The following is a 12,279-nucleotide window of genomic DNA, read 5'->3' as shown; positions in this document are numbered from 1 at the left end:
AAAAAAAAAACAACTAAGCGAGCGCGCATTCAGTTTAGTTCCTCGTTTGTCGGCCGCGAGCTAGCGGCCTAATCAGCGGCGGACGGAAAGAGTTGCGCGCGTCGTGGCTTCCTGGTGAAACTCCACGTCTTGATTAGACTTCTGCGAAATCGACGCCATTGCCATGCCTTTCCGGAGCGCGCGTCGACGTCATCGTTGGGAGACGCGTTTTTACGGGAGGAAACGGAAACCGGCGTCCTTTCCGCTTCCGGCGGGCTCTTTAAATGCGCGGCGCTCGCGTCATCACATCGTCCTGCTGTTTTGATCTTGGCGTATATAACGGGGACGCGTTTGTTGGGGGAGGAAGGGCGCGCGAGGAACGGGTAAGCGCGGTTCGTGGCCTGGAGGAACTTTTGGCGCATACGCGGCGATAAGGGCGGTGTGCGAATTGCTTTTTCTTTCTTTTCTAGGGTGTGAACGAACTTTTGCTCGCGCCGTTCCTCTTCGCGGGTTTTTTTTTTTTTTTTTTGCCCGCTTTCCTGCCGCACCTTGACGCGCGACCGGGAAGCCTTCACCTTGTCGTATAGTATTCGGTGTACATGCAGTTCCACGACTTTGCTATACCTATGCGCGTAGCTTCCTTTTGAGCCTGGAAGCCGAGCGTCACCCCGGTGTTTATCGCAGGTATACCGGATCGTGGCTGCTGTATAGGCATGCGTCCTGAGTCGCATTTAGTGTGGTGTGCCGGAGTTTATAGCCTCTCTGGTGACTGTTTCGCATTCAGCGAAGTCTGCGGAATCGCTGGTACGGATTAACTAATTATATGCTCATGATAAGGGTGGATAGTTGCCGAAGCTGAATCTTAAACGGAAGCGCAGGCTAATGGAAGACAAATAATGAGCGCTTTGTTCCGCCATTTCTCTGTCATATTGCTGGCGCTGTCGTATTTAAAGATAAAATCACTAGTGCAATATTAACTGATTATGAATAAACGTTCAGTTGCGATCGTGCGAATTCTCGGGCTCATAAGATTTTTTTTTTATAAGCACAGAGGTGTTTCTGATTGTTTCACGTGTGGGTGTCTTCCAAGCGATCTTTACTGGTGCGAAAGCATTAAATGACCCACTGAGCGGAAAAAGCCGGCGTCTGTAGCAGCGAAACTGCACCTAAATTCCCTTTGGTACGATGCCACGCCACCTCACGAGCTCGCCTCGACGGAGCACAGCGAAACGCAAACACCTGCTGGCGCGATAGTGTGCCAGGTGTTAGGAGAGGGCCTTGCCGCGACGCCACGTCACCAGCGAGCGCCTCGCTCTCGGAAGCCGGCGCGCGGTCCGTACCTCTCACCCCCACTGGGCTTAGCCGCTGCGCGTACCTGCCGGCCTTGGTTATCCGCTGCTCGGTCGCTCGTCGCGCAGGACGTCGGTGCCATGCAGCGTTGGCGCCGCAGGCTGCTGCTACTTGCCGACTCGGGCAGCACGTACCGCTATGGTATACATTACTGACAGCGCGTAACTGGGAGTACCGCTCAGCGGCGTTTGATTGGTTATTACTGCTTTCGCATTCACAGCTTAGGTGTTTTCGGATTTCTGATTCCGCCATGACTTCGAGTCTTCGCCGGCAATGTGGCTTCTACGTGGCGCGAAAAACGACTAACGAGACCCTGGTTCACCTCACTATGGGCGGATAGAAAAAAAATCGTTGAAAAGCGTGCAGTCGTGCTGCGAAACGGTGTTTGCCTCTCTGGTGGCCCGAAACGGCGGCAGTGTGAAAAATGTTTTTCTTCCGGCCTAACCCAAACAGCAAACGCGACTAACTCTGCGAAACGCTCAATATAGGCATACAGAGTATAGTATTCCGTTCACCGCTCCCCACCCCTTCTTTAACTGCTGTCCGGCGATAACGCGCAGCTGCGTCTGCTTTTGTGTTCCTAGCTGTTTCCTATTCTAGTGTGTGTGACTATATATCTCCGGGTGCCTTTCGTTATCCGGCGTGCCCGTCCGTTCCGCTCAAGTTCCTTCCTGCGTCTCGTCGTCGTCCCCGTTGTGTGTTCCTCCGGGGCTCGTCGACCCCTCCTTCTCTTCCAACGGACGCAGCGGTGGCGGCACAAGATTACGAAACGCAAACAAACAAACAAACATATAAAGAGCGCGTCGGGCAAGCCATGCATGCGAGCGGGGGTAAAACGGCCCGCGACTCTTGACCTGCGCGGTGTTGCGCGCTATCACTCCCTTTCGGCGGTTTGTTGCTGCTGCTGCTGCTGCTGCTGCTGCTGCTGCTGCTGCTGCCGCAAACGCCCGAAGTGTGGGGTGCGGCCGGGTTTCCCGAAGGCTGTGGTGTGTGTTACGCGTGCGCGGGCACAGTTACCTCTCGACCATCATCATATGCGCTGCTGCTGCTTGCTTGGTCGGGTCACGCGTCGGTCTCGCTGGCCTGAGAGGGGGAAGAGGGTCGTATCTCTTCTTTTAGGGGGGTGGAGGAGAAGGGCTGTGCGGGTGTGGTCGACACAGGAGACACCGGGGTGGGGGGTTTCTGTTTACAGTATTTCGTTTTTTATTTATTTTTCCTCCAGAAGGTTGCTGCTTCTTTTCCAAATTCAGGGTAACACCCCGTTCTGCCCATGTCCGCCTTTTTATACGCTTGCGGCTCTGCAGGTTCTGCTGCTATGTCGTTGAAGAGCCCCGCGGCTACGGTGGTATACTCCGTTTGAATTTGCGTATCTCGCTTGTGTTTTTTTGTTTCTTTTGGCCCGTTTTTATTTTATTAATGGTATAAGCGATCGATGAGGCTCGTGTCTGTGCGCGCTAGCTTGCGTGCTGGATATATCGTTGGATGTTGCGAATAGCGAAGCCTGCGGCTGGCTGCGTTTCTGCTTCTTGTATAACGCTGTGTACTATTTTCCAGGCGTTTTATTTTTATTTAGTTTTTTGCGCGTGTGGGCTGTTTCGGTGACGTCCCGGTTGTGGCGTTGTAGGCGTGCTTTGCATAGATAGCGCGCGCAGCTCGCGTCGTACAGGGCTTTTCTCGCGCATATTTTTTTCTTTCTTTTTCTTATTTAATTTCTTTTCGAGCAGTTCCAGGCGCGGGCGCGTTGGTCGCCGACCCTGCCGACCTCCTTGGAGAGCGACGTGGGCCGACTTTGCTGCCTTCTCGCGCGGGGAGGTTCTGGCGTCGCTGTCATTCGGCGCGTCCCAGTTTTCACCTTTGCTCGCCGGTTTCTGCTTCGCGCGAATTCGAAGGCACATCTGCAGAAAGGCGTTGGGCAACTGCAGCGGAATTTCACTTTGTGTAAACGAAGCAATCTTCGCAGAACTGCAGAGCGCAGTGTCGAATTTCCTTATTCACAGCCTTCAAACAGCACCTAAGCAGATGGCGCGTGCATCAGTTGTGGCCACAGTTAGCGGGGCTCTAACGCAAATTACAGTGGCCTCCGAGATTGTTAGTCTCTACCAGTCTCGGTAGCCGTGCCGACGAGCAGCGATGGCTCTCAACGTTCCGGGTATTGCGGTATTTCGGGCGGGCGTTTAATGGCGTCGTTTCGTATCTCCCCTTCTTTTTTTTTTTCTAGTTTACTACCAAAAACATATCCTTTTGGAAGGTTTCCGCGAGGCATTCACTCGTATTGTAAGCCTGAAATATTGCTACGAGGCTGCCCTGTATCCGAATAATTGAAAGGAGGCATTTTTTTTACTCGATTTAAAATTTCGTGGCATTTGGCTGCGCTATTTGCAACTGTTACTATTCTCCTCGAGCAGGAGGCTTCTCTGTCCTGCAGTTATCGATATCGTTGGCTGGGTTATTATCACGTTGCACTGATTAGTTTTTTGTTCATTTTGTGTTACACCATAAGCAGCAGCCTGTAGTAGCAATTTCAGACTTATATCCGTGGTGAGGACGGTATATGGTAGACTTGTATACGCGGCGAACACGGGGTTCGAACTCGGCTTGTCGTGGGTTTCGAAACGAAAACCGTCAGCTCTTGTGCTAGGTCATTTTTTTTCCCTCCGTCTATTGTGGCATTAAACTTACTCGGCTGCAACTGACTCGGCTTACGCGGTAGTACGTTGCGCCGTTATTTTTTTTTTAATCACTCGTACTGTTAATTACGTGGTCTTTCGGTGAACTCGGCACGAAGTGATTCCTCTATCTCGTCCGTAATGACCTATTGTGATTTTCTATCCGTGGGAGCCGCAGCCAAACATTTGGTCTTCTTGCTGTCGTGACGGCACAGGTCCATTTCGTAACTTTTAATGAGTCATACGGTCGAGTGTTGTACAACAACAACAACGAGCTCGTTAGAACGAGCTTTTCTTTTATTTCTTTGCTATTTCTTTGGGCAAGCTTAGCCTAATAATGACGTCATGCAGCGCATCAGCGTGGCCAATAGGGGCTGTGAATTCAGAGCGGCCGTGTGCATTTGCAGAGCCTCGCAATTCTCTAGCTGAGTGAATGCACCACTCGCCACGAGCTATATTACGGAGCTGCAGACGCGAGGATTCTAGGGAATTGCTGCCCCGCCACGGCAGACTATATATATATATATATATATATATATATATATATATATATATATATATATATATATATATATATATATATATATATATATATCCCGATGTCGTCGTGTTGCTGAGCGCGTTTAGAGCGCTATAGAGACAGCGTGCTGGTTTCCCGAGCGCGGTTCTGATATAATAAAAGCGATGTACATAAAGCGAACTCATACTGGTTACTCGGAAAGGAACCAGTATGAGTTTACCGCCATGCCAAGTAACCTTGGCATGGTGCGGGGGTTGAACGCGCGACCACCGCCTGATCGGGGCAGTCGTCCAATAGCAATCAAGCTAATTGAGTTGCTAGCAGTTGGGCTTCCAGGGACGCGGAGTAATAAACTCGAAACGCTGTAAGCCGGGCATTCATTTAATCTAACGAGTACTGCAAAAATGGAGAACTTGCGAGGTGCCTTTACTCGCATTTATTATCACCCGACGTTATTTTCACGTAAGGCTGTCTTTCTGTATCCAACAAAATTGTCTGAATGTCGCAACTGTACGCGACAGCTAGGTAAATTGTGAATATATACACTTTGCACGCAGTCGTAGGAAATGACCACAAATAAACACAACAGTACGACGTAAACACGGCACGGATTATATATTTTATATAGTTTAGAATTCTCACTACGTATAGGCGACATCGACGCTGGGCTTTTATCTGGTTTTCCTAATCTCCCCTTATTCCCCCAGTTTAGGGTAGCCAACCGGGCTTAGTCCTGGTTAGTATCCCGCTTTTTCATTTGTCCCCTCTCTCTGAAGCATCTGATCCAGGCGGGATAGCGAGCTCCCATTTTGAGGACCTTTCTCAACCTATAGCAAACTTTCGCCTGGATCTCACTTAAAGCTTTGTGAGTGGTGGCGCTGGCTAACACTCCAAGGGTTAGTTTCTAGTTGTAAAAACACAAATACCCCAGAAAGTGGATGGGAGAACGGCGTCGCGGTAGCTCAATAGTAAGAACATCGCACGCGTAATGCGAATACGTGGGATCGTTCGACCCCACCTGCGGCAACTTGTTTTTTTTTTTTTTTCATCGATTTTCATTTTTCATTAATCTATCGATTCTTCAATTCAGTTAGTAAGTACAAGTAATTTATCCTATGTTGTCCTCGGTGTCGTTGTTTGTCGGCTTCTTATGATACGATTAATAAAAATCGGGCCCGTCGGTTCTCTTTCTTCTCGTTAATTAAAGAAACTAACGCACAAATTACAATTAAGTAGTACCGGTGCCGAATGATGTTTCCAGCTTCGCCGTGGCCGGCGGCTGGTCCGATGTGCGATATTATGCGTTAGTGCGGAGACCTCCGGCAGACTGTCTTCGTTGAGGCCGCGCTTTTTTTCTCGCCGTTCTTGTGACTCACGCTCCTTTCGCTCGCCTGCGTAGCGTTGACTAAGCGCTGGGAATTCGCGCGGCAGCTTTCGCGCCGTCGACGTGTTGTCAGCGGCAGAGGCGTCCGGATGACTAAAACGCGACCGCTGACGTGGGACCGGGAAACACTTTTGTCTCGCTTTATGTGTGTGCTTGTGTTTGTGCCTTTGTTTACGCCGTCAACCGAACAGAAAAAGGGGAGGAAAAAAAATGCCTGTGCGTCAGGCTTTGCCTCAAGCATAGGTGCATTGCGGGAACACGCTCGGAAGGGGCCGGCGAGGACGTTAAACCTTTTATGTATATTTATGCATATGTGCCTAAATATTTAATGCCTCGGCTTACAATATATGCTGCGCTTGATGCCTCGAAATGCTGACTTAAGCGCGGGAAATTTAACGCAAAGTTTATAGTTACCTTTAAGCTTGTAGCACAGCTCATAACGAGCAGAAAGGAAGGTTAGAAGGGGTTATGAAAAGGACCGGAGAACAACACGGTTAAGCTTTGAAGTCATGACATACCAACTCGCCCAACCGGCTACGCTATTATGGTTACTTTCACGATATGATGAAGTGAACTTTGCTTTGGATAGTTTAGAAAACGAATTACCAAATTATCATTCTCTATACTAATCGAGCTATAACTGAAATAACATTTCACTGTATTCTTTTTTGTATAAGTGTTGCGTAACTTCGTGGCCGGAAATGAAGGTGAAAAAAAGTTAAAACTTTATTGATGTGAAACTGTGTTTTGGCATTATAGGCTCAACTTTGTTGTTGTCTAAGCCATGGCAGAGTCCTTCCATGTTTGGAAGGACTCTGCCAAAGCATGGAGGACTCTGGCCTCCATGCATGGAAAAGCATGGAAGGTCTCTGGCCATGGGCTATTTCTGGTTATGGCTACGTGCTTGAAGATGAATAGTGGGAAACGTTAAAGGGCCCGATTGAATTACGCTTTCTTCGAAAGTGGAGGTTGGGCTGCAAAGGATGCTTTGGTGATGAGATGAAATTTATTTCGCTTTTGGAGGCCCCGTGTCGGAATTCCCGACTATCGTTAAGTTCTCTGCAGGTATACGAATGCACTTGCGCGTGCGTTAAAGAAACACCGAAACGGGGGCTATCTTGCAATGCGTGCGCCGATGTAGTTGAAAATTTTCGGTGTCGTGGACTTCGTTGTATGGCAGTAAGCAGTGTCTACTCTTCCCTCTTGTGCAAACTGCGGCTCTTTTCACTCTATCGGTCTTTCGTCTATCATCATCGTCATCATCATCATCATCATCATCATCATCATTATTACTACTACTACTATGCACGACTGCGAACTATAGGGGCAAATACCGGTGGTTTGGCGCTATTGAACAGTTAACTGAAGTGTGTTTTCCTTACTGGAAGATACTTGTACCCTGAATGCATATCTCCGATAGATACGCTCGGTTCGTATACTTGTAGCATAATTTCCCCGTACACTGTAGGCTATTGTCTCCCAGAGTGCTTCCTTATCTAAAGTACTCGCCTCTGACGTCCGCGTACAATCTTTTTCTTTTGTTCTCCGTCTGTCTTTATCAGCCTATCTCGTCGATCTCCTGCCGGCGCGGTGGGTATGTCAATGTCGTGAGCACTTTGCAATGAACGCCCTCCGCTCTGGCTTCCAAAGGCGACCAGTGATAACTGAGCGATATCTGATTGCCTTGCATATGCCAACTGTGCGTGCTGCTCCTATAGCTGCGGCTGTTTCTGTTGTAAAAGACGGCGGCGTTATCCCTGTTATCGCTGGTGGTCTGTAGGCAGGCGGCTACCGTTTTATTTCTAATCAGACGCGAGCGAAGTTCGTACCGGTAGAGGCATATCGCAGTAAAACCCCCTGTGGGGGGTTTTAGCGCGTCGTATGGTGGTTATACAGTCGAACCCAGATAAATCGACTCTGAAGGGGATTACAAAAAAAAGTTCGATGTATATAGGTAGTTCGATATGCATGTAGTTCGATATATAGGTAATTGGATATATAAAATAAAAATTTTAGACAAAGAAAGCTGTCAAGGGGATTTTACTGCTGTTCGTCATACACAGTAATTCGTTACATGTGGGTTCCATATATCCGGGATCGACTCTAGGAAGCAATCACAAGGACATTGCGTTTGGGGAGGAGGGGGGGGGGGGGGGAGTCGTTGCGTGCTCTAGAACTGCGCATGCGCTGCGGCTCTTTCGTGTGTATGCGTTATCTTCTGGATTTAGCGCTCAGCGCTGTATAGCGCTTTTCCAAGTCATAACCGACAGCTTGCCGCTACTTTGAAAAAACAATGCTGTGGTTTTCCGTGCTATAAAACTATACGACCTGATTAGATGCACGCCGTATATAGCGGGGGACTCTGGATGAATTTTGACCGCCTGGGGGTTCTTTAACGTGCACCTAAGTGAAAGCAAACGAACGTCTTCTTTTTTTTTTCTCATTTCGCCCGCATCGAAATGCGACCCGCGCAGCCGGAAACGAGCCCGCGACCTCAAGCTCGTAACGCTATACCGCGTAGTATACCCATATCCTTGTAGAGTGCACAATATATTGAATTTTACAGCTGCTCGACCGATTCGGCAGACAGTTCAAGGTTAATAATAGAGCTTTAGAAGAACCGCATAACGAAAGATTGTTACTTAAAATGATAGGCGTAATGCCCGGAATGGGCCTTTAGGATATGTGAGTGAAAAAATGTCAATAATAATAATAATAATAATAATAATAATAATAATAATAATAATAATAATAATAATAATAATAATAATAATAATAATAATAAAACAGGCATGTAGCAGGTGTGGATTATAGGGAGCAAACGGGGGCAGCCATTTTCTAAGTTGACATTAAGAACAGGAAATAAAGTTCGGCTGGCCAAGTATCCATAGGGAAGAGAAGCGCACGCAATAGGGATGGACGGCAGAGGAGAGCTATAGGTGCCGTGGGGTCGTTGCAGCGTCCGCCGTTGCTGTCTTGGCGAACCGCAATGTTGTCGTCGACGAAACATCGGTCTTGCAAAGAGAGGCCCCGGCATGCACGAGCTTCGTTTACACGAACCGAACGACGGGATTTCGGCCCGACATGCCGACTCGCCGCCCCGATTTAGTCGGGTTCGTGTATCGCATACGGAACGAGTGAATATATATTGTCGACCTTACAACTCTCGTGTCCTCGTGGCAGGTAGAGCTTTGAGACCGTTGGCGCATGCGCGTGGCGTCGCAGAGCAATGATTTGCTTATTTTCATAAGCAAATCGCTTGAAATTTTCATAAGCAGCCGTGCGCGCGCCAGTTCCCTCCGCGGCTCATGTTGAAGACGTTTCTGAAGCGCGGTATCAGAGGCAGGAGAGGAGGGTAGAGCGAAAAAAAAAACAGAAAAAATAAAAAGAAACAAAGGAGAACCGGCGTGAACATTGACCAACTTAGCGCGAATCGCCCTGTTGTTCCTCCGTGGCTCCCAGGCCTGTACTCCGTCTTAGCAACGCGTTCACTACGCAGAGAAGGTTTATGCTCGTTTCGCCCAATCGGTAATGATGACTGGCAGGCACTTCTGTGTCCCGCGTGTCTGAACCGTCTTCAGTTTACATCTGTGGCGCGCGCCACTGTACACTAGAGTGAATGGCAGCCTATTTGTCTGCTCCATAGAGGAGGTAAAAAGGGGAGGGCTCGCCCATTGTGCTCTACTAACCCCTTCCGTTACGCTGTCGCACGGAGGGCGATGAGATGCGACTAATGGAGTTTCAGGGCAAGCGCCGTGCCGAGCAGCAGAGAGGGAGAGCGCGTCCTGGTACCACGACGCGAAGCCGAATCCTTCGCGTAGCACCAGTTCAACGCTATAGTTGAAACCGAACGAACTTTCCTTCCCCCCCCCTCCTACGGACTTGCCGGACAAATGACGGTCAGGTTAGACAACCGGGGAGGCGCAAGCTCGCCATTAAAAGCTCGCGCGTGAGCGAGCGAGGTGATAAATTGCCACGCCACGTCTGTGGTGCCTCAAAGGTTGCGAACGGGGAAGTGTCTCTCGAGCGACCTTTATCTACGTGCTCTTATTTAAATACCTCGATTTGCACCTCGGGGAAAAAAAAAAAGAAAAAGAGAGAAACGGCGTTCCCAGGGGCTTTCACGGCGCATTATCGGCATTATACCGCATTGTGCAGGTTGCAGCCGCAGTCTGTAATGACCGGGCGAGAGAGAGGAGGAAGAAGCGCGGAAGTTTAGACGGCCGCTCAGAAAAAACCTCTGGCACGCTGCCCACCACTGCGCGTGGTTTATTCGCAAATGCCTCATCGACTGCGTATACACAAGTAGTGTACGCGTAGAGAGAGGGCCGGTGTGCTCGCGTTTCTCAAACGCACCTTCGTTACGAGTCGTGCCGTTTTCGCTACAGTTGTCGGTGCACTTCCTCTAGGAAGCACCGTTATAGAAGCAGTGTGCAAGCCGTTTGGATCGCCGACGACGCCGCCGCTACCTTGACCTTTTTTTTTTTTTTTTTCTTTTGGTCCTCTCGTGCGAAGCCCGATGTTGGACTTTGCTTCGTTTGCGGATTACGTCCGGTCTGGCTCGGTTTGGCTCGTCGCCGGCTTGGGACGCTCGTTTTCTCCGGACCGGGAGCCGGCGGTGCTTGTGCGTTACGAAAAGAAGCTTCCGTCCTGCGCAGGTGAGACGCCTGCCTAATTGTGTTAGCGTGTATTTATCCCTGTAATGCCCAAGCACGGTTCCACGTTAAAGAAAATTAGAACACCTTGTTTACCTTTATTTTGTGGTCATGAAATGTACGTTTGCACGCGAAAAAAGTGAAGTAATATTTGAGTTGTAACTTAATTAGTACAGTAATATTTAATTTTAGGAAGCGACTATGGTGAGTGGGCCCCTCACTGTAGTCACAACATTATATTGACGGGGCAACCGCTGCCGATACACAAACTGTGTAATAGCGGAGCTTCTCGTTTGGTTGTGTGCCGCCGCGCAAAAGGATTGGCGCTCATGACTTAAAGGTCATCGATTTGAATGGCGTGTTGGAATAACATTTTTATTGGGGAGGGGGTTTGCTGCTTGGGGAAAGAAAGATGAAATGAAAGTGGCTTCAACGAGTGCGCGTCGGGGATTCATTGCTGCGACAAGTATAGATAAAACACTCCAACAGTAATGGCGGAGCTTGCGGTGACAGGTAATTATCGAAGACATTTTGTATGACTTAAGAGTGGCGCGCCGCTGGTGTGTGTGGATGAGTGAATGAGAAAGAAATAAGTTATTATAGTGCAAACGGGTCGTGCGTCACCATCGTTATATGCGCTGCGCAGAGGCTTCGCCGCACGGCACCCCCGCAGTACGGCGAATAACTCTAACGAAACAGCGGACTGTCTCTACCGCGCGATTCCTCTCTACATCCGTGTTATGAGTTTTCTTTTGCGATGCGTTTTGTTTTTGCTGCACACTTATTCTACTCTCACATTTCGCGAAGAACAGCTTGCGCCGTCCGACAAATCTGGCAGCCCACTGCCTGTCTATATATAATGCACGGGAAACCTTGACTGCGGTCAAGCCGCTGTAAAGTGTCACCACGAAACTCGCGAAACTTAGCCGTATGGACTACGGTTGTGCCCACGCAGTATGATCGATACGTTCAGTTTCCAGACGTACTTTGGCCATGGCGGTGCTGGCGGTTCCCTGTGTGTGGCGCACATTAAATGCGCTTACTCGTATTCCCACGGGATAAGTGCGTGAAACAATGTAAATTGCGTCCAGTAAGTATGTTAATTAGCTTTGCTTGTATGTCTTGGGATGTGTATGCACGCACGCGCATTGTTTATTTTTTTTTTGGGGGGGGGGGGTTTCACACATAATGCAAATCTGGAGTAGCATGATAAGCCCCTAGCCGCAACCTAACCTCTTCAGGTATCACGAAGCATCGTCCCTTTTGATCTTTTTTTTTTTCCTGGAAGCGCGCTTCGGCGCAGTGCTCACCTTACGGCGGAGCCAAACTTCTGTAAGTGAAGCCCACGACCCCGTTCGTAGGTGTCCGCCGCAAGACGAACGCAAGATCCTCGAGCTGTCGTTTCCTAATTATCACCTTCACTGTTAGCTTATTTTGATGGAACACAACTACAACGCTAAGTTAAATTATGGTTACCATACCTTTAAAACACTTCTTTCAATTATTTTGCGGGCAAGCGTGGATTCTTGCTGTCGAACATAATGGCCAAACTCCCTCTTCTACAATTTCGAGCCGGTGCGTTAGTGTGAGTTCGCGGATGTCGATGTGTCTTCTCGTATTTGGGTTGCTTATGCCGCGGGAAATGTTGCTATAGGTTGGGACTTTGGTTTCTTAGAATGCAGTGTAGTCCTTTACTGTTAGACCGCTAACTACTTCATACACATG

General features: G+C 49.0%; 1 protein-coding gene across 3 annotated transcripts in view; it reads left to right on the top strand.

Moving 5' to 3' along the window:
- The window catches only part of LOC119453508 (cytohesin-1-like), a 65,407-nt gene that overhangs the window by 17,066 nt on the left and 36,062 nt on the right, over window positions 1–12,279 (top strand). Inside the window, exon 1 of one of the 3 annotated variants that reach the window (XM_037715550.1) lies at window positions 10,404–10,557. The exons of the other annotated variants lie outside the window; for them this stretch is intronic. Coding sequence (XP_037571478.1) covers window positions 10,419–10,557 — 139 coding nt within the window. The 5' untranslated portion in view covers window positions 10,404–10,418. Of the gene's footprint in view, window positions 1–10,403; window positions 10,558–12,279 lie in introns of those variants that run through there. 3 annotated transcript variants of the gene reach the window in all.

The sequence above is a fragment of the Dermacentor silvarum genome, chromosome 5, assembly GCF_013339745.2.
Source record: "Dermacentor silvarum isolate Dsil-2018 chromosome 5, BIME_Dsil_1.4, whole genome shotgun sequence".
In the NCBI taxonomy this organism is placed as follows: Eukaryota; Metazoa; Arthropoda; class Arachnida; order Ixodida; family Ixodidae; genus Dermacentor; species Dermacentor silvarum.
Note: the sequence above shows the minus strand (reverse complement) of the source record. Positions and strands in the feature narration are given on the sequence as shown.